The following is a 26,926-nucleotide window of genomic DNA, read 5'->3' as shown; positions in this document are numbered from 1 at the left end:
AACACAAGAAATAGCACCATGAGATTGTAAGACCACAGACATTGACTTTTAATGCATTTCCGAGAGACTGGACTTCAGGTTGCCAGTGTCCTTCAAATTGTGTAGGACTCCTCAAAGCCTTCAGAAGGGCATTATTGTGCAGATGTGTTTCAGAACATGTGCTACATGAAAAATATTTCATTTTGAGTCAGCACCAATCTTACAACAGGTTCCTTTACTTTACACACTTCTAATGTGCCTTTTGGAGGCTCAGTTTTGCCACCCTGACACATACTGAATACTATCTTCCTCTACATCTATCTTCCATTGGCTTGCATATTTCTCTTAGCACAGTTTGTCCACACATATGGGGCCAGATCCTGAGCTACTGCAAAGCAGTGTAGCTCCATTTACTTCAGTGGAGCTATGCCAATTTACACAAACTAAGGATCTTTCACACTGACTTAAAAAGCCACTAACCTGCATTTCTCTAAAGCTTCTATTAACAGTTTAGACCCTCTCCATGTTATGGGCCATATTCTACCCATCAAGCCAATGGCCAATGAAGTCCAGTGAAGTGCTTTGTGGACATCAGAGTATAGCTTTGCTCCTACACAGTTACCAGCCACTTATGGGCCCATGTGTGTCAATTATTCCTTCTACACACTATGCAAATACTTTCATGCTATTTATAGCAACAGGACACCTAGGTTGATACGGAAAATAAAGCTAGATTCTTTCAGTGGGCATGACCTGTAGATATGCTCCAACTGCCATAAAACAAGAACATGGACCCTTGGGCAGACGAATGGTCCATCTATCCCAGTATCCTGTCTTCCAACAGTGGCCAGCATCAGATGCTTCAAAGGGAATGAACAGAACAGGGCAATCATCCAGTGATCCATCCCCTGTTATCCAGACCCAGCATCTGACAGTCAGAGGCTTAGTGACACCCACGGCATGGGAATGCGTCCCTTACAATCTTGGCTAATAGCCACTGATGAACTGATCCTCCATGAACTTATCTAATTCTTTTTTGAATCCAGTTATAGTCCTGGCCTTCACAACATCCCCTGGCAACGAGTTCCACAGATTGACTGTGCGTTGTGTGAAGAAGTACTTCCTTTTGTTTCTTTTAAACCTGCTGTTAATTTCACTGGTGATCCCTTGTTCTTATGTTATGTGAAGGGAGTAAATAACACTTCCTTATTAATTTTCTCCACTCCATTCATAATTTGATAGACCCCTACCATTACCCCCCTCAGTCATCTCATTTCCAAGCTGACTCATCCCAGTCTTTCTAATCTCTCCTTATATGGAAGCTGTTCCATACCCTTAATCATTTTTGCTGCCCTTCTCTGTACCTTTTCTATTTATAATATATCCTTTTTGAGATGGGGCAACCAGAACTACACACAGTATTCAAGGTGTGGATTTATATGGTGGCATTATGATGTTTTCTGTCTTATTATCTATCCCTTTCCTAATGGTTCCTAAACATTGTTGGCTTTTTTGACTGCTGCTGAACACTGACCAGATGTTTTCAGAGAACAATCCACAATGATGCCAAGATCTCTTTGTTGAGTGGTAATAGCTGATTTAGACCCCATTATTTTGTATGTATAGTTGAGATTATGTTTTCCGATGTGTATTACTTTGCATTTAATGAACACTGAATTTCATCAGCCGTTTTGTTGCCCAGTCATCCAGTTTTGTGAGATCCCTTTGTAACTCTTCGCAGTCAACTTTGGACTTAACTATATTGGGTAATTTTGTATCATCTGCAAACTTTGCCACCTCACTGTTTATCCTGTTTTCCAGATCATTTATGAATATTTTGAACAGCGCTGGTCCCAGCATAGATCCCTGGGGGACACCACTATTTACCTCTCTCCATTCTGAAAACTGACCATTTATTCCTACCCTTTGTTTCCTGCCTTTATAACCAGTTATTGATCCATGAGAGGACGTTTCCTCTTATCTCATGACTCCTTATTTTGCTTAAGAGCCTTCTGTGAGGGATCTTCTCAAAGGCTTTCTGAAAGTCCAAGTACACTATATCCATTGGATTGCCCTTGCCCACATGTTTGTTGACCTCCTCAAAGAATTCTAATAGGTTGGTGAGGCATGACTTCCCTTTACAAAACCCGTGCTGACTCTTCCCCAACAAATGTTCATCTATGTATCTAATAATTCTGTTCTTTAGAATCATAGGACTGGAAGGGACCTTGAGAGGTCATTTAGTCCAGTCCCCTGCACTCATGGCAGGGCTAAGTATTATCTAGACCAATGTTCTCCAGCCTTTTTACGCACAAGATCACTTTTTGAATTTAAGATGAACCCAGGCTCTACCCTTCGCCTTTCCCAAGGTCCTGCCCCTTCCCTGAGGCCCCGCCCACTCACTCCATTCTCCCTTCCCTCTGTCACTCGCTCTCCCCTACCCTTACTCACTTTCACCAGGCTGGGGCAGTGGGTTGGGATGTGGGAGGGGGTGCAGGCTCTGGGCTGGGCCTGAGGGATTCTAAGTGTGGGAGGGGGCTCCAGGCTGAGCCTGGGGCAGCGGGCTGGGCTGCAGAAGTGAAGGGTGCAAGCTCTGGGAGGGAGTTGGGGTGCATGCGTCATATGGTCACACTGTACACAATCTCATAGAATCCACTGGACATTTCATGAGTTTTACTTTTTATTAGTGTCATTTGTGGTTTATAGATCCAAAATCCTTCAGGGATTGTCACAAATCAGTGTAACATTCTCAACTATGGGGTGTGCATTGGCTGAGTCTGGGGCAGGGGGTTGGGATGCAGGAGTGTGGGGTATAAGCTCTGGGAGGGAGTTTGGGTGCAGAAGGGCGCTCCAGGCTGGGGCAGAGGGTTGGGGTGCAGGAGAGGGTGAGGGGTGAAGGCTCTGGGAGGGAGTTTGGTGCCAGGGGGGCTCAGGGCTGGGGCAGAGGGTTGGGGTGCAGGAGGGGGTGAAAGGTGTGGGTTCTGGGAGGGAGTTTGGTTGCAGGAGGGGTTCTGGGCTGGGGAAAGGGGTTGGGGTGCAGGAGGGTGTGTGAGGTGCAAGCTCCGGCCAGGAGGCGCTTACTAAAGGCAGCTCCCAGTCAGCAGTGCAGCGGGGCTCTGGCAGGCTGCCAGCCTGCCCTGGCCTCATGCTGCTCCCACGTCTCTGTGGCCCCTGCAGGGAAAAGGGGACAGTGGGTCTCCGTGTGCTGCCTGCGCCCGCAAGCGCCACCCCCGCAGCTCCCATTGGTCAGTTCCACAGAGATGTGCCAGCAGCCAGCCACTTCCGGGAGTGGCGTGGGGCCAGGGCAGGCAGGCAGCCTGCCGGAGCCCCACTGCGCCGCCAGACTTTTAGCAGCCCGAAGATTGCGATCGGCTGGCAGAGGCTCCAGGATCGACCAGTCGATTGCGATCAACGGGTTGGTGACCACTGATCTATACCATTCCCGGCAGGTGTTTGTCTAACCTGCACTTAAAAATCTCCAATGATGGAGATTCCACAACCTCCCTAGGTAATTTATTCCAGTGCTTAACCACCCTGACAGTTAGGAAGTTTTTTCTAATGTCCAACCTAAACCTCACTTGCTACAATTTCGGCCCATTGCTTCTTTTCCTATCCTCAGAGGTTAAGAACAACGATTTTTCTCCCTCCTCTTTGTAACAACCTTTTATGTATTTGAAAACTGTTATGTCCCCTCTCATTCGTCAATTTTCCAGACTAAACAAACACAATTTTTTCTATATTTGCTCAAAGGTCCTGTTTTCTAGACCTTTAATCATTTTTGTTGCTCCTCTCTGGACTTTCTCCAATTTGTCCACATCTTTCCTGAAATGTGGCACCCAGAACTGGACACAGTACTCTCTTTGAGGCCTAATCAGCGCAGAGTAGAGCAGAAGAATTACTTCTCGTGTCTTGCTTACAACACTCCTGCTAATACATCCCAGAATGATGTTTGCTTTTTTTGCAACAGCGTTACACTGTTGACTCATATTTAGCTTATGGTCCACTATGACCCCCAGATACCTTTCCGTAGTACTCCTTTCTAGGCAGTCATTTCCCATTTTGTATGTGTGCAAATGATTGTTCCTTCCTAAGTGGAATGCTTTGCATTTGTCCTTATTGAATTTCATCCTATTTACTTCAAACCATTTCTCCAGTTTGTTCAGATCATTTTGAATTTTAATCCAAACCTCCAGAGCACTTGCAACCCCTCCCAGTTTGGTATCGTCCGCAAACTCTAGGAGTGTACTCTCTATACCATTATCTACTTTACCATAGTTATCCATTGACTATAGTTTCAATCAATTTGCCTGGTACTGATGTTTAGCTTACCAGCTTGTAATTGCCAGGCTCGCCCCTGGAGCCTTTTTAAAAAATTGGCATCAGATTAGCTATCCTCCAGTAGTCTGGTACAGAAGCTGATTTAAGTGATAAGAAAATCATTTTAAATTAATAAAGTTCTTTAGAGAAAATTAAAGAAGCAAAATGTTTGTCTTTTTTCTTTTGGCTACTAAAAGGACTATTGTGGAATGGGGGTATCAAAGATTATTTTAAGGCTTCTGCCCCTTTCACAGATGACTGTATGGTCTTCAGTTGGCCATGCCTTCCTACTGAGTCACTGGTAATGTCTTCCAAAGCAGAACTCAAGTATTTTCATTAGTTGGACCAGGGCAAACCTGCTGAAAATGCAGTCCAGCATTATAGAAAATCACGCTTGGCACCTCTTCTCTGTGGCTCCATTGCTCATCCAGAGACATGAAAAAAGAAATCTTCAGGCTGAATACACAGACCAGTTATTGCAGGAGAAACATTCTGGAACTGACAACAAATGCATCACTCTATTTTCCAATCTCAATAGCCAATGAGATTTCTGAGATACTGGAGAAATTAAAACTAACAAGTTCAATAAGTCTGGTGGTGCTGTTCCTTGTCCCTAAGTGCTAACACACATGTTTGGAAGCACATCCTTTCAGCATCTCAAAGCATCAGTCGTACAAAAACACTACACTGGACACAAGGAAGGGCATCAAGTCATCAGCAGTTTGAAATGCTTCAAACAAGGACAGGGAGAGAGAGAGAGAGAAAGAGATTACAGTAGAAGGACAAGTCTTAAATATAACAGAGCTATCCGACCATAGAGGCCTGCTATGCACCCATTTGCTTATTCTGCCTTCATTGAAATGTGAATCAGAGTTCAGGACTCTGAGTCATCTTTATGATTATATTGTCTGCAAGTTCCACATCACATCCAATTCAAAGGAACCTGACCTGATTGTACATGTTCATATCTTACATCATTTATACTTTTAAAACCCCCTCAATTCCCTCTAATGACACTATGTACTTGGGTATAACATCCTACCACTCCCCTGCCCCTCTCGGCTTATCGGCAATGGGAAGACCATGGGGCTCCTGCTCCCCTGCTTACAGCTAGAGTCACAATCTGAGCAGGGCTAAGCAGGAGAGTAAGGGCTGGCCTGACACAACTGGCCTTACTCCCCTTTTTGACCAAGCAAAGGATGTGATAATCTAGCCCATGATAACGTAGGGATGGGGGAAAAGGAATGATGTAGCAGGATAGGGATAGAAAATGAGGGTGAACTACCAAAAAAGAAGTTCCCAGTGTTTCTCCAGTCACATTAACACAAGTCACATTTAGAGGGAGAAAGTTTATCACCTTCCTGCCTTTTTTTGGCTGGGGCCTTGTCTACACAAGTCTTCACTTCACTAGAATTCCTCCCGGTTGCTCTCATTGGTGCAGTCAAACCAGCAGTAGCAACAGCGAGCGTGCTGGTGTATCCACGGCTTCAGACAGCCCCAGGCAATTTAACAACTCTCACTAAACCTGCTCTGAGCAGGGCCTGGGTGGAGCTGCACTGGTGCTAACAGGGCTGGGAAATGCTAAGAGCAAGTCTATTGCAGATAGGCGTTTCCTTACTAAAATAAGAAATATCCTAGCCTGCACGCAGTAGCTCACTGTTGTAGTGTGTGACTTTCAGTCATTAAACTGCTTCAGCTAAGACCTCTAGATGTACACAGAATGGACCCATTTAGCATAATTCATCATTACAAATTAATAAGCTGATGATAAGCCCCCTCTAGTTTAGATATAAGTTATACCACCACTGCATGACTCTCTAAGGAGATCTTTATCTCCTTGGAAGGTGGGTGGCACCATCAGCAATTTAATAAGAGCCAGTTTTGGAAGCAGATGCATATCTCACCATCGATGGAAATAACATGAATGAAGGGCACTGCCTCTGCATCGCCAGCCCTGGCAGACTGGTCACCGCCATGGGCCAAGTGTAGCCCTGGTGTGACTCCAGTAACTGCAGTGAGAAGCCTAGCCCAATGTCTCTTAATTACCTACACCGAAGAGGGAGAAGAGCTCGGGGGCAGAGCATGAGCAGCTGTATCAATGCCCCAGGAACCTGGAGCAGCCACTGGGGGAAGAGAGAAACAGCTCCTCCCCTATGGAAGAAAAGTTGTTGGGGGTATTTAGGAAGTCTCACTGGTGCTATGCCCTGGCATCCCCACAACTCTCCATCTGAAAGCTGAGCCAGCTGAAGAACGTAAGGAATGAAACACCTCCTCCCTCCAAAAACTGCAGCAGAGCGGGGTGCAGTGCTGAATGTTGCTCAGCTGGTTGGCTACCAGCCCTGGCCCTCAGCACTGAGCTTCCCATTCCCTCCTCCCCTTGCATCTTCGATCTGTTGCTCCTCTCGCTGGCCCTGTGCCCTTGCAATGACGCACGAGTCTACCTGGGTGGGGCTTCTAACTGCACACAGAAAGCGGGAAGGGCAGGTCACACAGAAAGTGGGAAGGGCAGGTCACAAAAAGGAGCAAAGCTGCACTTTGAGACCCCCAACCCTGCAAGGAGCTGCATGAAGCTGCCCCGCGCCTGCCTGGAGCCTCATCATGGGGTTCACAGCAATCAGGGCCTAAGCTAGCCCATAGGCACATCCCTCTTACCGCTTTCCTCTTTAGAATGCAGTCTAGTCTCCAGCGATTTCCTTCTACCACAGGTCGCTTCATAAAGATTTCTGGGCTCAGCCTAAAAAAAAAACAGATGACAAAAAGAAACATTCTGTGCTGTGAAAACTTTGTGTAAGGTCAACTAATCCAGGGGTTCTCAACCTTTTTCTTTCTGAGCTCCCCCCGACCTCTCCCAACATGTTATAAGAACTCCACGGCCCACCTGTGGCACAACAACTGGTTTTCTGCATATAAATAACAGGGCCTGAGCTAGGGGGTAGCAAGCAGGGCAATTACCTGGGGCCACATGCCACAGGGGCCCCTGTGAAGTTAAACTGCCCAGGCTTTGGCTTCAGCCCAGGGTGGTGGGGCTCTAGGCCTTGGGCTTCAGTCCCAGGCGGTGGGGCTTAGGCTTTCTGCTCTGAACCTCAGCGAGTCTAATGCTGGCCTGGCTTGGCAGACCTCCTGAAATCTGCTCGCGCCCTCCCACGGGGCCCTGGACCCCTGGTTGAGAACCGCTGAACTAATCAACTCCAATAATGGCAGAGAAACTAAAGAGTTTATTCATTAGGTGTGAAGTCTGCTCTCCAACAATTAATTTTTTTACAGAACTGTTATTATTTGCTTTTTAACAATGGTGCCGTATACAACAGCTGATATGTCCCATGTGTAGCACAGAGGCCAACGACCTATCATCGACAGAGATCAGGTTATTGCTTTCAGCACCCAGTGGGACCAAGCTGAACGGGGATGCATAAGGTAGACTCCATATAGAAAAGAGTAAGTTCTCATGCAGAAAAAAATATACTCCTGGTAGATAACTTGGGGGTTAAAAGAAAACACTCAGGACTCCAACCCTGCTGACACTTAGACTATTTGAAGATTTCAGACTTGCGCAGTTTTTTCCTTGCTACCTACCGCACAAGATAGGGTGCCATTCTTTCACATCAGGATAGCATTCGCTGATACACAGGTTTTAAGGCCAGAAGGGACTGTTAGATCATGCAATCTGCCCTTCTCTATAACAGGACCACAGAATTTCATCCAGTTACTCCTGTATTGAGCCCAGTAACTTTGACTAAAGCATATTGCTGAAAACATGCTTCTGACAGCAACATTTCTCTTCCTAAGTTTTTGTAATTTCCCAGTAAGTTTCACAATCCCAAGCTATGATAACAATTGACTCTTGCCTTGTATAAGGCAGGAGACACAGGGACTGAAATGTAATTTTCCAATTGTCTGACACCGTATGTGCTGAAGCTTCAGCAGCATATGGTTTATTTATAGGCATTTTAGGATTCAGATTCATGTCAGTGAGGGTTAATATAATGCTTTGCATTCCCATAGGACCGTTGAGAACCAAAAAGTATTTTGCAGACATGACTGGGTCAGACTCAAAACACCCCTATGAGGTAGAGAAATAATTATAGGCCCATGTTATAGATGAAGAAACAGAGGCACAGAAATGTTAAGTGACTTGTCCAAGGTCAGACAGCAAAGCTATCCAGACATTCTAACTTCTAGTCCTGGGTGTTGATCACAAGACCGTCCTTTCTCAGGTAGAAGGCGTACCAGCTGCAAGTACAAGATAAAGCCTGCCCCGACAAGGAAGTCGCTGAGGCTAGTGTGTGATACTGAGCAGCCAAGCAGCTGGGGAAGAAGAGGCGTTGGTGGTGTGTGCTGAAGCTCATGACAGATGGCATCAGCAAGATGGCACACCAGAAGCTGGCAAGAAAAGTACAAATGGCCAGTATTGGAATTGCATATGCACAGCACGCACCAAAGGGGGGTGGGGGGTCACAACATGGCCCATCCTGCAGCCGCACACATCCCAACAGAAGATTTCAGTGGAGCCCTTCCTGACTGCTTCCTTGCAGCCTCTTCTTTAACATGTGTGGGGATTCCATTACGGAGGTACACGGCCACACAGCTACAGCTGGGCGGACTGCCCACTCTGCCTCTTGCTGACCTGAGTCACAGCCACACCCAATGGAAGATAAATACCTCCTCTAGGGTGTGCACTGCAAAGCATCTATTTTCTAAGCTGCATCATCATTCACACAACTTTTATAAGCAAACTTCAGGATTTTGCCCTCCGTGGTTAGTAGTGGCCTGCATTAACCACAGGGCCTGACACATACATGGACTATACACAAGGAACCAGAAATCCCCAGCAACATCCAGCTGTGACGCTGCACCCCCACAGTCCTAATAAAAATATTGTTGTAATATGAATATGGCATAACTAAGATATGTTTTATGTGAAATGGGTCATGTGAGGTATCATTGGAAAGGTTACGATTTGCTCAATGTGGTTATCCAATTTGTATGCATGTTCTGTACCTGAGGTTAGTAATACTGACTTTGTAACAATTACAACTGTGCGTGCTCTTGGGGAACGCCCACCAGACAGTAGGCAATCAGCCTGAATGGGCCGTTAGGATAGACAATAGAACGGGTCTTTGAAGATGCTGATTTCTCATCTTCCTGGAGTTCGTTCCTTCCATTCCCCTAATTACAAATAAACCTTGTCTCATAGTGGCTTTAACACTGCAAGGTCATGTGATAATGTCACCTGGTATGGAGTACCACCTTGGACACTCCTGGTATTTTTCCACTGGAAAAAAAGAATTCCCACCTTACGTAAATCCTATTTAAGGCTGGGAAATAAGTCAAGCATCGCTGTTCTCCATTGCCTCCCCGCCCAAGAAGGAAGACTACTGAAAGCACCTGAAGAAACAAAGGAACTAATCTGGGGAAAGGCAAGGGCTAAGTCCAGGCTGAGACAGGGATCTAGCCTATGAAGAGAAATATCTGGAACTCTAAGCTGCAGAAACTCTGTAACCTGCCTAAAACAACATTTAGGGTGAGAAATTACCATTTGTAACCTGTTTCTTTAGCGAATTAAGCTTAGGTTGCGTGTTTTGTTTTATTTGCTCAGTAATCTGCTTTGTTCTGTTTGCTATCCCTTATAATCACTTAATATTTACCTTTTGTAGTTAATAAACTTATTTTTTGTTTATTTCAAAACCGAGTTTGTGCAATTCATAACTAGGGGGGAGGAGGGTTGGCAAAGAGCTGAGCATATCTCCCTACATATTGAGGGAGGGGGCAATTTTTATGAGCTTACGCTGTATAGATCTCTATATAGCACAAGACAATATAATTTTGGAACACTCCAGAGCGTGTGTGCACAGGAGATCTGGGCATTCCCCTAGCTGAGCCTTCCCACAGACAGCTGATCACAGACTCTGTGTGATTCTACAGCTGGGTGGGTCCCTGCCTCTGTGTGTGCTGGAAAGGGGCTTCAGAGCCTGTCACAGTAACACAGAGTAAGGGAAACCCAGGCTGGTTGGACAGGTGGGCTCAGTGGGACCCCAGCACATCCGGTGGCACCCCGAAAGGGGGGTCCAACCCATCACACCAGCTACAGGAGAAAGAGATCCAGCCAAGGCACTCTCAATCCCAATAACTACTCCGCTGTGGAAGTTGGGTGGGTGCAGAAAAATGGTCTCTGCCTCCAACTGTAAACGTTGCACAGCAAAGGACAATACCTGCTAAATGAACAGCATAGGGCTACATTATGCTTAAGTCTTATACAGGTGTGCCATGTGGAGGAGTGAGAGCTGAGCGGATCTGCAGCCCCTAATTACTCCCCTCAGAGGTCCACCCAAGGACGGGGAGGGACAAAGATTTGTTACCCCAGGTGGCAGTCAGCAGAGCTGGCCTGCCATGCAATGTGGTGGTAGGGGAATGTCCTGCATTGCCTAATTGGGGTACAAATTTGTACATTCCCCCTTGTGTTGGGAGATCTTCTGCTTCCCCGAGACATTCCTAGGGAGTTCTCAGGGAGGCCATGCAGCCCCGTACCACTCTCAATGCAGGTGGTGCCTCACTGTACCATGCAACCCTTCAAGATTATCCCTCAGAAGGAGACACCCAAACTGATGATTTTAAGCATGCACTATTGCTGCCAAGTCTCCTGAAAAGGCCTTTGAATGAAAACCCTCACTGTGAGAGGTTTGGATGTGCTGCCAGACCATCTGGCATCAGTGTTAGTTTCCATACTGTAAGGCCTTTGAATAGTGCAGCATTGTAATGCACATTCTCACAGAGAGTGCTGGACAAAATCCAAATGAGGGAATACGAACCACCAATCTGTGATGAAAATTTCTTCTTTCGCTGCCTCCATGGCATCTGCTACATCTTCAAAATACCCTTTTGCATTTACATACCTGGAAAAAACAAACACACACAATACTTGGATTTTTCTTTTAATCACATGGAGAATTAGTAGTTGTGGAAAAAATTTTAGTACTCTAAACTAGCAAATGAAAATATCGTTTAAATGCCTTTCTCAAAAGAAAACACATTCAATTTCATGCACTAGGACAACATGTAAGGAGAATTTCACATCATTGTTAATATCTTAATTAAACCAGTACAATCAAATATTGTTATGGCAACAGGCATGACCTGGCGACCCTGTTATATGTAGTGTTCCATATTCTTTTTTTCTTAGTGTGTGAGCAAGTTTTGACTCTTGGAAAGATATGTAGCGGTGATGTTTGTTTTGGATTATGCAAGATTTTGACATAGAGGCAGCTTCAGGGGATAGATGGAGCTGTGTGAGTAGCAGGAGAGGTTGCTCTCTGCCTTGGGTTATGATTGGAGTCTTTGAGACAGAGTTCTCTGGGAACCAGACAGCAGAATAGGACTAAGAGCTGTGGAAGGAGGGGGTTGCTCTGCATGCTGTTTGACCACCTCATTTCAGAACTGGTGCATGTGCATCAAAAAAAAAATTACACTTAGAATATACCCAGACTCCATGTCACTGATTTCAACCCACTGGGAAGCCCACCTGCAAGATCCCAGATACGGGATACCATTCAGCAGTGGACTGATACCACTGTCACAATGGGGCCCAGCTTTCAGGAGGGGCAACACTAGAATACAGCATTAGGGTTGGACCCTGCAAACACTTTCTACTGGATGTTGTGTTTATTTCTCTCATTTGAGATTGGGGAAGATGTGACCATGCCAGAATCAGAGGAGCTGCTTTATGGAGAGGCTGTTGAGAAGGGAGATGAAAGAGGTGCAGGATGAAATTTTCAAAAGCACTTAAGTTACTTAGATGCTTTTGAAAATGTTACCCAAAACCAATAGTCAAGCTAAGAGGTGAAAGTAGCAGCTTCTGAAGTAAGGAGAGTGTTCTGTTCTCCATTCATAAGCATACTGTTTACTTTGCTAAGCTTTACTATGAGTTACATGTGCATCAAGATATCACTTTTATTCTGAAATTTAATAAACCACTAATGTGTCCAATCTCAGCAAAAATAAAAAATCTAGAAGCTCTGACCATTGCAAAGCAAAGTCATAACAGGACCAAAATGGTTAGGCTACTAACCCTAACATTTTTCTGCAGGAAAGATGCATCTTTGATACTCCCATAGTGATTTATAGTGTCTAGTCAGTGAATTCAAACACCCATGTTCTTTAAATGTGAATGATAAATCAGTAGGGCCATGACCTTGCTCCCACTGAAGAGAATGACAGCTTTGCCATTGATTTCAATGGGAGATAGAGCATATTCTTACTACTGCAGGGACCATCTTACCACTTTGCCAACGTATTCTGCTGTATAGCTGCATATGACCCAAATCTGTGATGTGTTAGAAAGTTTTTGCCATTTTTGTGAATGAACTCTTCTATTCCCTGTCCCCACCACCGGGCATGTCTGTAGCTGTTACACTTCAAAATCAGTGACCTGGAAAATAACCAAAGAACAGAAAACAATGAGTAAGCAGCACACTCTTATTTAGCCTAGTTCTCACTATCGAAACATGTTGATATGGGAACTGAATATCAATCACATTTTGTTTAAGCAAAAGTGACCAATAGCCAGCTACCTAGTTAATAGCCAGCTACTTAGCTGAGGTTTTTTTAAAAAAATATTTCAGCACCTAGAGACCACAGTGACTGACAACCTATAAAAACAATAGATAGATATTACCGACACGTTTTGCACACCATGGACCAAATGTTTCTTACACTGGTGCAACCCCATTGATTTAAATGAGATAGTACTAGTATAACTGGGAGCAGAATATGAGATCATGGATGCTAAAAAAAAAAAAATTAAATGAGCATTTACATCCACTGAGAAACTGTCTCATTGATCTGGATACTTCTCTCACAATAATAGGATGGCAGGATTCTTCTGGCATTCCTCCCTGTTAGATGGGGTTGGAACCCTGAAGGGAGATGCTCATTAAACCATGCTGACTCACTGTAGCAGCTGCAAGTTGCTAACACATCCTGCATATAAGGGAATGGCCCCCTTTTAATTAAAAGAAGCCAATTTTTAAGTGAAAAACTGGCATAAAAACTGGTCAAAATAAAATATGCATTTCTCACCTGGAGAGATTGTCAATCCGCAACCCATATTCTGTTTCAGTCTCTTTCTTGCCAATCTTAATGCTGAATTCTTTATCTACCAGCAGGACAAAGGAAATGGCTCCGCTATCCATCTTCATGTACATTAGGAAAGAGTCTTTCACTACTAACCACCTATAAGGGGAGACAACATTCATCTCAAATTCACTTCAAAAATGAGAGCCATCCAATAATATCAAGTGAACAGCGGTCCCCAGGAGAGAACTCCAAGCCATTCGTCATCAGGATCCGAAGCAGGCAAGGAAGGGTTTGTGACCCATTAGGGGCAGTTTCTTTGCAATATGGTTTAGAGAGCTGGTGTCTGATTGTGCTCTCAGAGTGGAGTAAAACAGAGTAACTCCACTAAAGTTAGTGGAGAAATGAGAATCAACCTCTGGAGAGGTGATTACAGCAACGGATGGTATACAAAACCCTACATCTGGACGCTCAAATCAGCAGTTAAGTGAGAGGAAGGATGGTGCAGTGGTTAGGGTGTTAGATGGGGACCTGGGCAACCCGAGTTCCATTTTCTGCTTTGCCACAGAGTCCCTGTGTGACCTTGGGCAAGTCACTTAGCCTCTCGGTGCACAGTTTCCCCATCTGTAAATCAGGGATAACAGCACTGGGATAAATACATTAAAAATTGTGAGCTGCTCAGACACTACAGACCTGGGGCCTATATAAGTATATACGATAGATACAAGTCCATTTTATGCACTTGAATGGTGATGTGCACAACCAAATTCAGGTATGCCATTACAGTGGGAACCAGGTTCTGTACGACCACCTCCTGTATAAGTCCTTGGAAATTTAGGCTTTAGTGTCTGGGAACATTAATAGGAATATACCTGTTGGCCATCACGGGTTTCCAGCCAAGTGCCTGCGTAATGGACAAGGTGGAGCAAAAATTCTCTTCAGCCAAGAATATTATTTTAGTAGCCTGCAATACCTGTGGGCACTGTGGGAGCAGCACACTCTAGTTTGAGTTTCTCATGTGTTATTTATAAAGGCCCTGAATCCTATTAAAGCTAATGGAAAGTGTACAAAGAGGACATTTTGGAAAGGTTTCATTGCCAAGCAACAGGCATCACAGTAAAAAAACAAGATGAGAAATGACTAGCAGGTTGTGTGTGAGCACCACAGCCCTCGAGCACTCTGGAAAAAATATTTCCCTGTCAGCGTCCAAGTATTTTTTCCCTCTCTGTATACATATATATGAATGATGTGCCTAACATCCTCCCTCCTCCACACACAAACGAATCAGTCACATGGCCTTAGTCCAGATCTTTGTCCATACAAATGAATGTACAAGGAAACCAATTGCAAAGACATATTAATTACTGCATCTTTCATAGCAACCTGAAGTGTTATGTTGCTGGGCCCAAGTCAGTTCCATTACTCCATGTTCAAACTGTGCAGTGCTCGCAGGTTAGTTTTCTGAGCATGATACTCATCACATAGTAACAGGGCACAGTCAGGCCCAGCTTTAGGAATATGGGGGCTCTAAAGCGGTTATTATTGAGGGTCCTGTGCTTTTCTTTTCTCCTCCCCCTTCCCTAGACTAAGACTAGCCATAGTAACCAACATGTTAGATAACAACAGACTCCCCCCTCTCACATCGAATTTGGGCCCCCCCATAAAATCAGGGGACCCCTGTCCCCTCGCTCACAGACTCCATGGGTCTCGCATATATATTGATCATGAAAACAGAACAGAAACACAGGCGGCTCTGCTGACTTGTAAAGCAGCCCTTAAAAGAAGGAGCACTGCCTTTCTTACAAGCCAGAGTGTGCTCAATTTGCTTGTAACGAGGCGCTGGTCTCACAACCAAGTTGAAAATTTAACAGCTGAACTCCTAGAACTCCTCAGCCATATGACATTACAACAGAACCGACTTATAATGCTTTTGCATACCTAAAACGACACGAACAGTGAAGTAGAATGAACAAACATCCCAATGCACCATAATATGCAAAAAGAGTAACTGGGGTTATAGAGAACTGCCACTTGTAGTGAAGCTGTTCGGTGAAAACAATGATTTCAGTGTAACAGGGTCGCACTACATTCAAAACAAGATCTTTGCATCATGTTTTCATACTGAACTGAATTGGGGCTTTGTGATGTGATTAAGGACAGCCTGATGTTTGTCAGTGACAGAGGAAAGAGTTGGGAATCCCAAAACCTTGACACAGCTCTTTTAACTACTTGGCACTAAACAAATTAATGCATCCACCACTGGAAGGCAGATCAAACATGGAAAACCTGACTCAGGACAATTTTAGTACTTAAGGAGAGGCACTGGAGAGACTGATTTAGGAACGGGGACTATGGATTGGCCATGAAATGTTTGCCAAAAAAGAAAACCCAAATTGAGTAATTCACATTTTGAGTTTAGTTTTTATGAATCCAAAGAGCAATGACTCTGAAAGGTGATTATAAAACCAGAACCTTCTTACTTAGCAAGTCTGTTCCACAGGATCTGGAGTACTTTAATCAGCGTGACAGAAATGAGTGACAGAAATAAGGGTTCATCACAGAACCAACGTAGCCAAGAGGAGGTGAGCTGGATTCTATACCTTCCTGTGCATCACATCATCAAAGAACTGTGTCCTAAGTTCCAATAAGTGCAAGCCCATTGAGGACAACGGAGTTGTACAGGTGGCCCTGGGGGCTCAATTACAGCACAGAACCTTTATTAAAGCTTTATTAAAGCTTTATTAAACCAAGGAGGAAAGAAATCAGCTTGATTTTCAGACCCTGGTAGAATTTGTAAGGCTGGCAGTTAGGGAAATAAAATGAACAACATAAATATGTTTGTAAATTGAGCAGATTTGATCTGGAAATTATTAAGAAAACAGAACCACACAATGCCATTTTTACAGACACTTTTTAGAGCTCAACCACAAAGTAATTAATTCATTAATTATTCTCTTCTAACAAAATATACCCTAGGCTTGGGTGTTTTGATAAATATGGAAAATTATGAAAAAAAATCAAATTTCTTCAAGATGGTCCAGATCTATAAATATTCTCTCTCTGTAATATTATTGTTAGTTTATTTATATACATATGTTCTGGTAGTCTCTATAGTTACTAGAGGCCTTGATCAGGGCTTCCTCATGGTAGGCAGGAAAAACGTATATAGTTAATAGAGATAATTCCCACCCCAAAGAGTGTACTTAAACGATTTCTATACCACGGAGGAGAAAATAGACTCATTACAGAGGTAAACATGATGTATGGCTTCAAAGGGCCTGATCTCTGCATGGTATAATGCATCATCACTGATGGATCAAGACTACATTTATAGGAAAATGGCAAAGAAAACTAAAAACAGATAGAACTTCGGAACAACAAGCAACATATTTGGAAGAAGACCAAAACCTCATCTATCTGATGATAGATCTGATGATCATGCATCCGATGAAGTGAGCTGTAGCTCACGAAAGCTTATGCTCAAATAAATTGGTTAGTCTCTAAGGTGCCACAAGTACTCCTTTTCTTTTTGCAAATACGGACTAACACGGCTGCTACTCTGAAACCTGTCATCTATCTGTGTAACCATTCAGGAAAATTATTACAAAATACTTTGCCAATGTCACTTCACTCTATTTAAACTAAGGAAATATATAAAAAGGGAGTCATAACTGTTGAAGAGGATGTGCAGTAATAGGTACCTTCCTATATTTATGGTGGGAATGCCTTAAAATAATCATATTTTGTGGGAAAATAGTACACAGAATTTTCAAGATAGCTAAAGTTAGCCTACTCATTAAACTTACAGTGCCTCTATTAGGTTACAGTCCAAAGGAAGTTATTGAATCAGGGAAAGCCTCACTGATATCACAGTTACTTCTAGCAACCATATGTGCCATATCTCAATTTTGGAAAAGGATAGATACCTCAACATTAGTAGGATGGTGAAATAAAGTCTGAGAAATTCTTTCAACAAGAAAAATGACAGGCAGCCTTATATCAGGTCAAGTAGATTTTCTAATGTGTGGGCACCTGTAGCATTCATACAAGGTTCATGGACTTGGCAACGTTCAGGGCACACCCGGAGTGTTGTGTAGGAGCAGTGCACACACGGCTCCTCTCAAGGGCATGAACCTTGGCATCTCACCCAGATGACATGAACCGTGGGAAGCCTCCCAGGACTGGGCTCAAGGCCCGAGAGCAAGGAATGCGGTAGATAGAAATTGGTAAATAAGAATGTTAAACAAAGCCAGTGTATTCCTTTTATCTGTTGGAGAATGTAATGTGCGGGGGGAGAGAAAGAATAAAGGAGAGGGTGGAAAGCTGACAGGAGCAGCCCATTGGCAGACCAGCCTGCTTGCTTGCTTAAAGCCTTGCCCTGTCTTGTATTTGAACCACAACAGGCACCACTTTTGGAATTTGAACAAATACTCAGATAAGGATAAGAAGAGGGAAATCTGTAAGATTTGTTAATACTTGTATAGAAAATTCATGAATGTTAGAACATATGTGAACTTTCCATATACAGATTAGATTAAGATACAGATTAAGAACAGATTAGGTTGATGGAAGAGTACTTGAAACTCAGTTTCCAACCATTTTGTTTAGTGAAGTGTTGATCTTTTCAGCTACTCATAATATATCTGGGGTACCAGTGCATAAAATAAACACTTGCCCCACTCCTTGTTCCACTGCTCAGCTAGAAAATTTGCTTCTCCTCCTATATTTGCTTTGCAGGAGGTCCCTGTACTCCTTTGCAGTGGTTTGTGCTTCTGGAGTAGGGAGGTCAGGCAGGAGCAGTCAGCCACAGCACTTGAGGGAGTACAGGGACTACCATTATGCCAGAGGGAAGGGGGATTTTAACACATGTGACTGGGGAGGGCCAATGACCGAAAAATGTGCTCACAGAATCATAGATTAGGGTTGGAAGAGACCTCAGGAGGTCATCTAGTCCAACCCCCTGCTCAAAGCAGAACCAACACCAACTAAATCATCCCAGCCAGGGTTTTGTCAAGCCGGGCCTTAAAAGCCTCTAAGGATGGAGATTCCACCACCTTCCTAGGTAACCCATTCCAGTGCTTCACCACGCTCCTAGTGAAATAGTGTTTTCTAATATCCAACCTAGACCTCCCCCACAGCAACTGTCCCTAAATAATTAATAAACTTGTTGCCTTTTCTGATGGCAGTCAGCAACCGGAGCCATTACGTACTTTGGGCAGAGTTCTGCCTGACAGGCACAGCCCTGAGATGGGGGTAGTGCAGAACAGCCCTCCAGTCAACCACCCCATGGGAGGGATCTCTCCAGTGCATGGGTAGCAATAGAGTCTGCCCACTGACTTATCTGTTAGGCTGGTAAGAACATAAGAATATAAGAATGGCCATACTGGGTCAGACGAAAGGTCCATCCAGCCCAGTATCCTGGTACAGTAGACATCTTTCTCTGTGCCCTGCCATCTCTGCTGGCTGGTGGGGGAGGAACCCCTCTGCCTCCTTTGGGAGTGGTTTGTGGCTGTCGGCAGGGAGGAGCAGTCAGCTCCAGCACCTGAGCGAGCACAGGAACTACAATTAGTCCAGGTTACTGCGTGAAGTGGGGCAAGTGTGTGGTGGCTTCTTGTGCCTCCTCCCCCCACCCTGCCTTGCGTATCCACAAAGAAGATGGGCACAATCTGGCCCTTTGTCTTTATTTCTTAAATCAATCAAAAACCTGCCATCCAGTAATTCTCTTCAAAACAACACAGCTCAGGCCTCAGTAGGACTCCTTTTAAAACGGAGGGGTGACATATTTCTCCCTGGGGTTAACTGCATCAGAGGATTCTTTACTGTTGTGGTTCTGGTCTGATTTAATCCATTGGTGAGTACAGCCTGGACAAATGTTCCAATTAATTTGGTTTGGGTTTTTTAATCAGAAAGGTATGGTAAACTGAATAGAAACTTTCACGGGCAGCAACACATCACCTCGACAGTCCGGAATGGGAGAGAGCAGGGGCTGACAGGACTGCCATTTCTGCTGGATGAGTGCTACACAATCACGTTTCACATGGGGAGCTGGCATGTAATTTCTGTTGTGAATTAAACACAAGAGAAAAACTAAAACCGTCCTGTGCTAGGCAGGAGGTCAAACTAGCTGATCTAATGGCCCCTTCTGACCTTGGGAAAAAAATCTATTAATGCACAGAGGTTTCCGTAGTTTTGTTGAAATCTCAGTTACAGAAAGTATAACAGTTTTACAACATTATGTGTAGGAAATGTGAGTGAGACTATTTACATTCAGTACATGGTTTAGAACAACTAATAAGCTAAAGTTTCAATTCATAACTCTGCTAGACACCAAAAAAGCATGGACTCAATAGAGACATGGGTTTTATGTCTCATTGCAACAATCTGTAACCCTCTTTGTAACTCTCCCTTGCCCTATGACTGCAGAAGTGTTAATGGCCCACTTCATTTTTTGCAACCTGTTAACTCCTTATGCTTAACAATCTGTTCTACTTTGTATTTAGCTGTGACACTCATTACCTTTCCCAGACCTGAAGAAGAGCTCTGTGGAGCATGAAAGCTTGCCTCTTTCATCGACAGAAATTGGTCCAAAAAAACAGTGATTCTCAAACAGGCGTGCGGGGCCCCCTGGGGGGCTGTGAGTAGGTTTCACGGGGGCCGCCAAGCAGGGCTAGCATTAGATTCACTAGCCCTAGGATAGAAAGCCAAAGCCCTCCCGCACGGGCAGGGCCATCCTTAGGATTTATGGGGCCCTAAGCAGTATTATTAAACTGGTGCCTCTATACCCGATGGCAGCCCAGGGGAGGGACGAAGCAGCAAAGGATACCAAGCTGCCCAGTCCGCCTCACGGCAGCAGAGAGTCTCAGTTCCCCGCAGAGACCCCCGGACCCTCTCCCCCATGCGGAATGAGTGGTGCTGGCACATTTGGCTCTGTGAATACGGCCCCTGCCTAAGGAGACTGCAGTGCGCGCCGGGTGTGCGGGAGCCGACCCTCTCCTCCTGCTGTCATAGGCGGTGGGTGAAGCTGCCGCTTGGTGAGGCTAGCTCCCCAGCCCACCTGTGGCCCTGCCCGTACTCCACCCCTGCTCTGCCCCAGACTCCAGCCTTTCCCCACTGTCTCCCACCTCTCTTCCTTCCCCCTCCCTGCTCATCCCCTTCCAGCCAAATCCCTGAACCCACATGAAGCAAATGACATTTGAAAAACCACTCTTCTGCAATTTCTTTCTAAAGAAAATGGAGCATGTTTTCCACTGCATGCCAGAAGATGAAGACTGGACATGCAGAAGGTACCTAATTAAAAGCACTAAACATGGAAATAAAAAATGTCATTCACAGGTTTTTGTATATACCCTGAAGTTTGTCAGAGATTTATTTGCAAAAACTTTGTAGTAAGGGCAAGTCAGCTGTCCTGCTGAATACAACATTAAATATTATGGAATACATGATGCAGCTCTTCTCTGTTTTACATTTTCTTAATCAGTAGCTCTAAGATGGTTTTATATTCTAAATGTACTCTTAAGCCTTCATAAAGTAATCGTTCCAGATTACTACATATTTAACTCACTGAAACAAAGACATTATTTTAAATTAATCAGTCACAGAGGTTTAGTGTTCAGAGTAACAGCTGTGTTAGTCTGTATTCCCAAAAAGAAAAGGAGTACTTGTGGCACCTTAGAGACTAACCAATTTATTAGAGCATAAGCTTTCGTGAGCTACAGCTCACTTCATCAGAGGTTTAGTGTGTTCCTAACAATGTTCATTGCTTTTAGAAAAAGGGAACACTAATTTATTTTGTGGGATCTCCATAACAATAGACATGTTTATGAAATTTCACCAACTTTAAAAAATATGTATCCAAAGATTTTAGGCATAACAAAGGATGTTATATCTTACTAAGGTACTGATTTTGCTAGAGGGTTTCTCTTAAAATCAGTTCACCAAATAGTCAGAAGTAAAGAAAGGGAAACTCGTTTGTTCCGCTATCTGGCAGGAAAGGGGTGTTGTCCCTTTAAGGGATCTCTTCAACAGGGGGATGAAGGGAGAAAGAGATGGACAGAATGGACAGGAAGAATTTGGAAAAAAGTTTTTTGTACTATAGTAATTAAAATTAAAATGTGTATTTTAGATAAGGGTGGTCCTTTGAAGCATTTATTTAAAAACGATATGTCTAAAGATCCAAGCATTTAAGGCTAAAGATGAATACCCAGATTGTGCATCTAAAAATCTATGCAAGGATGTTTTAGAGATGTGATTTTATCATCTTCAGCAACACACTAATGAAATATTTGTAAAGCAAATTTTAAACTAAGGTCCTGTAGACTAACATGTTATGAGTAAATATTACAGTAATGCACAACTGTTTTTGTCAGTAAATTCAGAAACTGACAGTATATACCTGGGGGTTGGAAAATGCCTGTTAAATGACTTCATTACCACTTGAATGGCTCTTTAACAGGTTCAGTGTTGTACTAATAGGTCTGGCAGGCTGGAAGGCTTTTCACTTTTAAGTTACTAGATCCTCTCCAGAGGAAGATTCACTAGGCTGCAGCAGCTAGTGGTGGGAGCCTGCAGGAAGGGTCAGAACAGGGATAGGAAGAGTGGGAGGGTGGACACTAAGCCCCAGGGGTGACCCAAATTTTTGGGTGCCGTATGCAACCGCATATCCTGCGTATGCCTAAGGACAGCCCTGAGCATAGGGCTGAAGCCCAGGGCCCTGAGCCCCGCCATCCAGGGCTGAAGCCAAAGCCTAAGCAATGTAGCTTCATGGGAGCCCCTGTGGCACGGGGCCCCAGACAATTGCCCTGCTTGCTATCCCCTAACATAGGTCCTGGCTTTAATATGCAGAAAACCAATTATTGTGGCACAGGTGGGCCATGGCGTTTTTATAGAATCTTGGGGGGGCCTAAGAAAGGAAAAGGTTGAGACCCTCTGCAATAAAAGACATGAGGTCACACAAATTGTCTTTCTAATAGGTAAAAAGTCACCGAAGAGACAACTCGCCCTGCTACAGTACCTTTTGGACCATCGATAGCAGACACTTCCTTGCCCACAGCAGTTCAGACCAGGTATTCTGTGGCCCCCAGATCTTTTCATGATCATACCTTCTCTGAAACAAATGTAAAGATGACAAATAAATAGTAAATTTGATACATGCATACAAAGCTTATTAATTATGCCTAGGTGAAGCTATATGGACTGGAGCAATATGACCTGGAGGTACATAGGCTAAGTCAAACACAGTTCTGTGACATCTGTCTGACCCCTTTCACCTCAGTGGGGTGGCATGGGCAGAATGGAGCAGAAGTGGATCACCTCCCTCTCATTTTCTATTGCCAGGTCATCTCTCTTATTCGCCTTGCATCTCAGACATTTCATCCACCTCCCAAGCAGGGGGTGACTTGAACCTAACCCTACTGTACATCCAGCAAATGAACTGAACCCACAGTCACAGCAGTGGTATTGTAATAAATGCCACACCAGCAATAAGAAGGGCTAAGGGTAAAGTCTCCGCTTACAAATGAACTGAGGGCAAAGAGGCATCTAGGGTGCAAACAGGGAACGAGCAGCACCAGGGAGGAGTGAGGGGGCAGAATAAAGGCCACGGAGGACTAGGCGGATAGAAGATACATCCAACCTACCCTCCCAATTGGCAGGGAAAGCGAGAATCGCTTCTGTGCACAGCAGGAATGAGTTAGAGCTAAGGGCTGCAGTGCAGACTGAAGCACTATAAGCTTACGGGCTGGTCTACGCTGGCACTTTACAGCGCTGCAACTTTCTCGCTCAGGGGTGTGAAAATACACCCCCGGAGCACTGCAAGTTTCAGAGCTGTAATGGGCCAGCACAGACAATGAGTGCACCGGCGCTCAGCGCTGGTTGCTATACCCCTCGTGGAGGTGGGGTTTTTTAGAGCGGTGGGAGAGCGCTCTCCCAGAGCTATGCCGTGACTACACAAGCAGCACTTTATCGTTGGCAGTGAAGACGTGCCTTTAGTCTGAGAATGTCAACCTGGTGAAGAGCTCTGAAATCTGACAGAGGGCCCAACACAGAGAAGGCTCCATCCTTCTTGCCCGCGGTCAAGTCCTTCTCCGTTTATAACACTGGATGCCTGGACTCATTGCATTTCAAACACCCAGGTCCCATCCATATAACCTGAAGAAAAAATTTCACTACTGCCTGCGAGGCTGTTTACAAAAACAACAGACACTTTTGGTGGTAACCAAAACAACACGGTTTCTATGTAACTGTGTTCAAAAGAAAGGAATTAAGTGTCAACCCCAGGCTCAAGGAAACTTTGGAAATGTCGGGAAGTTTAAAGAAAAAAAATGGACCTCTCTTGATTTCAGCGCACTCTTTTCCTCTTGTAGTCACAGCCCATGGCTGACATGTCACCATCATACAGGAAATAAACTAACCAGTGATGTAAGCATGTTATGACAGGGATTGTAAATTGCTCTGGTTGTTTGCATTGGGCCATATTATTATTTGGTGCAACTCCAGTCGATGACAGGACGAATTTGGCCCTGTGAGTCTGGCAGTGAGATGTGTTTTGCCTTTTACATTCATTTCCCAGAGCTGTAATGTCCTCTTATGAATAATAATGGAAGATAAGATGTTCCCAAATTTATTGCTAGCTTAGCAGGAAAGCTACCAATTTGGACAGTCTCTCTTTATAAAATGATGCTCTTGATGAAATGTAACTCACACAAAGAAATGAAATTCAACTTACATGCCCTTTGGTCCTAGATCACGGATAAATGACAGCTGACTTACACCAATGAATTCCATCTGGAAAATAAAAAGTTCCCCACTGTTTACATTTTGGACTCCCACCAATCAGTTTGCTTGGAAAAATAACATTGATAGCAAAAATAATTCATCAGCAGGAAAAAGTGGGAACATCTCTTTTAGGACTCAATCCAAAACCCACTGAAGTCAACAGAAATGTATGTGTTTTGGATCAGGCCTTTAATGAATATGACCAAAACAACCAAAATCAGATTTGATGGGGCATTATATGTGGTTATTTAGAGGATTGGGAAGGACCCATTGGAACCTTCACTGGTAGGTCACTGGTTCAAATTCAGTTCACATAAGTAATGACAAAATTTACCATTGCTTGATAAGTGTTTGGTGACCTATGTGAACCGAGTTCGTAGACTCAGTTCAGTTTCCACTAGATGTGTGTCTACCTCATGCAAGTTGGCTCCACCAAAAGGCCAGTGATTAAATGGACAGACAAAAATTGCTAATATAAAGTGGAAGTCTGTTGTAATCTCATGTAAAATGTCTGGAGTCATCAATAGACCCCAATTCAAAAAACCTTGAAGTTATCCAAAGAGATCACAGCAGAATATACAGATGAGCAAGTCCTCTTGCCATTAGCAAACTAATGACAATGAACTCCATGTCTGCATTAAAATCTACAACTAGACCTCTTCCAACCAACCAGGCTTTCTTGGCAGAGTAAGCCATTCCTGGCATATATGCTGCTGCTTAGTCATCTCAGATCCAGTTAGAGAGTGTCTCTCATCACAGGGATGAAAGTAAGAGCAGAATCTGACCCACGTGATACAGAACTAAACAGATTTCAGCTACTCTCCTTTGTCTGTATTGGGTTAATTAACCAAAGTGCACAAACACGCAGGGGGAGGGAGCAGGAGGTGGTTTTCTCATTTGATCTGGCAGCAAAGAGGCAAAAAGAAGAACTTAACTTTCTAATGAAATATGCTGCCATCCAGAGCCGAATGGGCTAAATTCAAGTCTCAGATCCACATGCACAGCTGCAATTGACCTCAATGAGAAATAAATGGGAGCCACGTGCATCCAAGGTCAGAATGTATTCAGAAAAATACCACTTATAACATCACTCCCCTCTTGCAATAGCTACACTCACCTCTTAGATCCAGAGTGAGTGGAGATGCAGAACTGGCAAAGGAGCATGGCCTTATCATGGTGAAAATCCCCATAGGGACCAACACTACGTAAGGGTTTCATGGTTCCCTTGGCCTGGAATGCTCATCCCAAGCTTCAGAGCCACACTTTAGGTTTGCTCTGTGCCATACGGCAGAAAACGGCGATTTCCAAACCACAAACGAAATCAACAGAAGCGAATGGTTTGACACAACACAGATCACAACAATCCTAGGGTCCGATTCTGCCACCCTTTCTCATGTGGAATAATAACTGTGAAGCAGTTAGATTGACCTCAGTGAGACTACTCACAAACTGTAGGAAGTCTTTCAGAGTAACAGCCGTGTTAGTCTGTATTCGCAAAAAGAAAAGGAGGAAGTGAGCTGTAGCTCACGAAAGCTTATGCTCTAATAAATTGGTTAGTCTCTAAGGTGCCACAAGTCCTCCTTTTCTTTTTGTAGGAAGTCTGACACAACATGATAGAGGGACAGATTTGGGCCCTTAGGGCTAGAATGAGCCTGTAGGCCTGGGTGTAACCATGTCATTCCAGGAAGAGTCCCAGAAAGAAAATGCAACTCAGAGACACAGTTCCATTCCAGCCCAGTTCTTTTGCCTTGGTGCAGCGGAGGGGAGAGTATTTTGCTACCACTTTTTTTAAGGGCACAACATAACCTCCCCTCCCAGCCAGGCAGCTCTGTTTTCCTCTCAGGCCTGTAGCTGCCATCTGGTCACTGAACCAACAAGAGATATGCAATTTTAGACTTGGTTTTGGTAAGTAGTGACATCATAGAAGAGCTAGTAGTAGGAAATAACCTTGGATCAGGTGATCACAAGTTGATTCAGTTTAAATTAAATAGAAGGATAATTAAAACCAGGTCATCAGCTATGTTTTTTTAAATTTCAAAAGGGCAAACTTTGGGAATTAAGGGAATGAGTTAAAGAGGTCAACTGGAGTGAAGAGTTCAAGGACTTAAATGCAGAAGAGGCTTGGAATTTCTTCAAATCAACTATACGAAAACTGTCTGAAATTTGCACTCAAGCAAGGGGGAAAAAAACACTCACAGGGAAAGACCCCAGACTCAGCTGAGGCCATTAGGAATAAGCAGAGAGCCTACAGAGAATGGAAAAGGGGTAAAGAAAGCTACACCTTGGAGGTTAGAAAATGTACGAATAAAGTGAGAATTGCTACAAGTCAAGCTGAATTTAAAAAAGTAAATAATAAGAGGTTTATTAGTTATATACATAGAAAGGGAATAAGGAAGGATGAGGTTAAGCCTGCTATGTAAAGTGGATGGGAAGAAGATTAAAGATAACCTAGGTATGGCCCAAAAATGAAGCGCATACTTTACCTCAGTTTTTAATACAGATGCTAATATGGAACATGGGCATGAAGGTAGGAGGACTGATGGAAATGGACATTACCACATCTGCGATGGCAGAAAAACTTTTTTTTTTTAGAAGGGAAGTGTAGCAGACCTAATATACTTGGATGTCAGTAAAGCATTTGACAGGGTACCATATGGGAAATTATAAATTAAACTGGGATTGTTACAAGAATTGTAAGGTGGATAAGGAACTGGCTAAAGGGGAGAAGGCAACAGGTTGTGTTGAAAAGTGGATTATCGGACTGGAAGAAGGTTATTAGTGGAGGCTCTGA

The 26,926-nt window shown here is 44.0% G+C and overlaps 1 protein-coding gene across 3 annotated transcripts in view; it reads right to left on the bottom strand.

The window, feature by feature from the left end:
- The window catches only part of PLD1 (phospholipase D1), a 128,055-nt gene that overhangs the window by 43,868 nt on the left and 57,261 nt on the right, over positions 1-26,926 (bottom strand). For all 3 annotated transcript variants that reach the window (XM_073359380.2, XM_073359379.2, XM_073359381.2), the window contains 6 exons: positions 24,086-24,144; positions 22,373-22,465; positions 13,369-13,521; positions 12,569-12,718; positions 11,103-11,186; positions 6,949-7,030 (listed from right to left, as the gene is read on the bottom strand). In XM_073359380.2, coding sequence (XP_073215481.1) covers positions 6,949-7,030; positions 11,103-11,186; positions 12,569-12,718; positions 13,369-13,521; positions 22,373-22,465; positions 24,086-24,144 — 621 coding nt within the window. The remainder of the gene's footprint in view (positions 1-6,948; positions 7,031-11,102; positions 11,187-12,568; positions 12,719-13,368; positions 13,522-22,372; positions 22,466-24,085; positions 24,145-26,926) is intronic.

Source organism: Lepidochelys kempii, chromosome 9, assembly GCF_965140285.1.
Source record: "Lepidochelys kempii isolate rLepKem1 chromosome 9, rLepKem1.hap1, whole genome shotgun sequence".
Classification (NCBI taxonomy): Eukaryota; Metazoa; Chordata; order Testudines; family Cheloniidae; genus Lepidochelys; species Lepidochelys kempii.
Note: the sequence above shows the minus strand (reverse complement) of the source record. Positions and strands in the feature narration are given on the sequence as shown.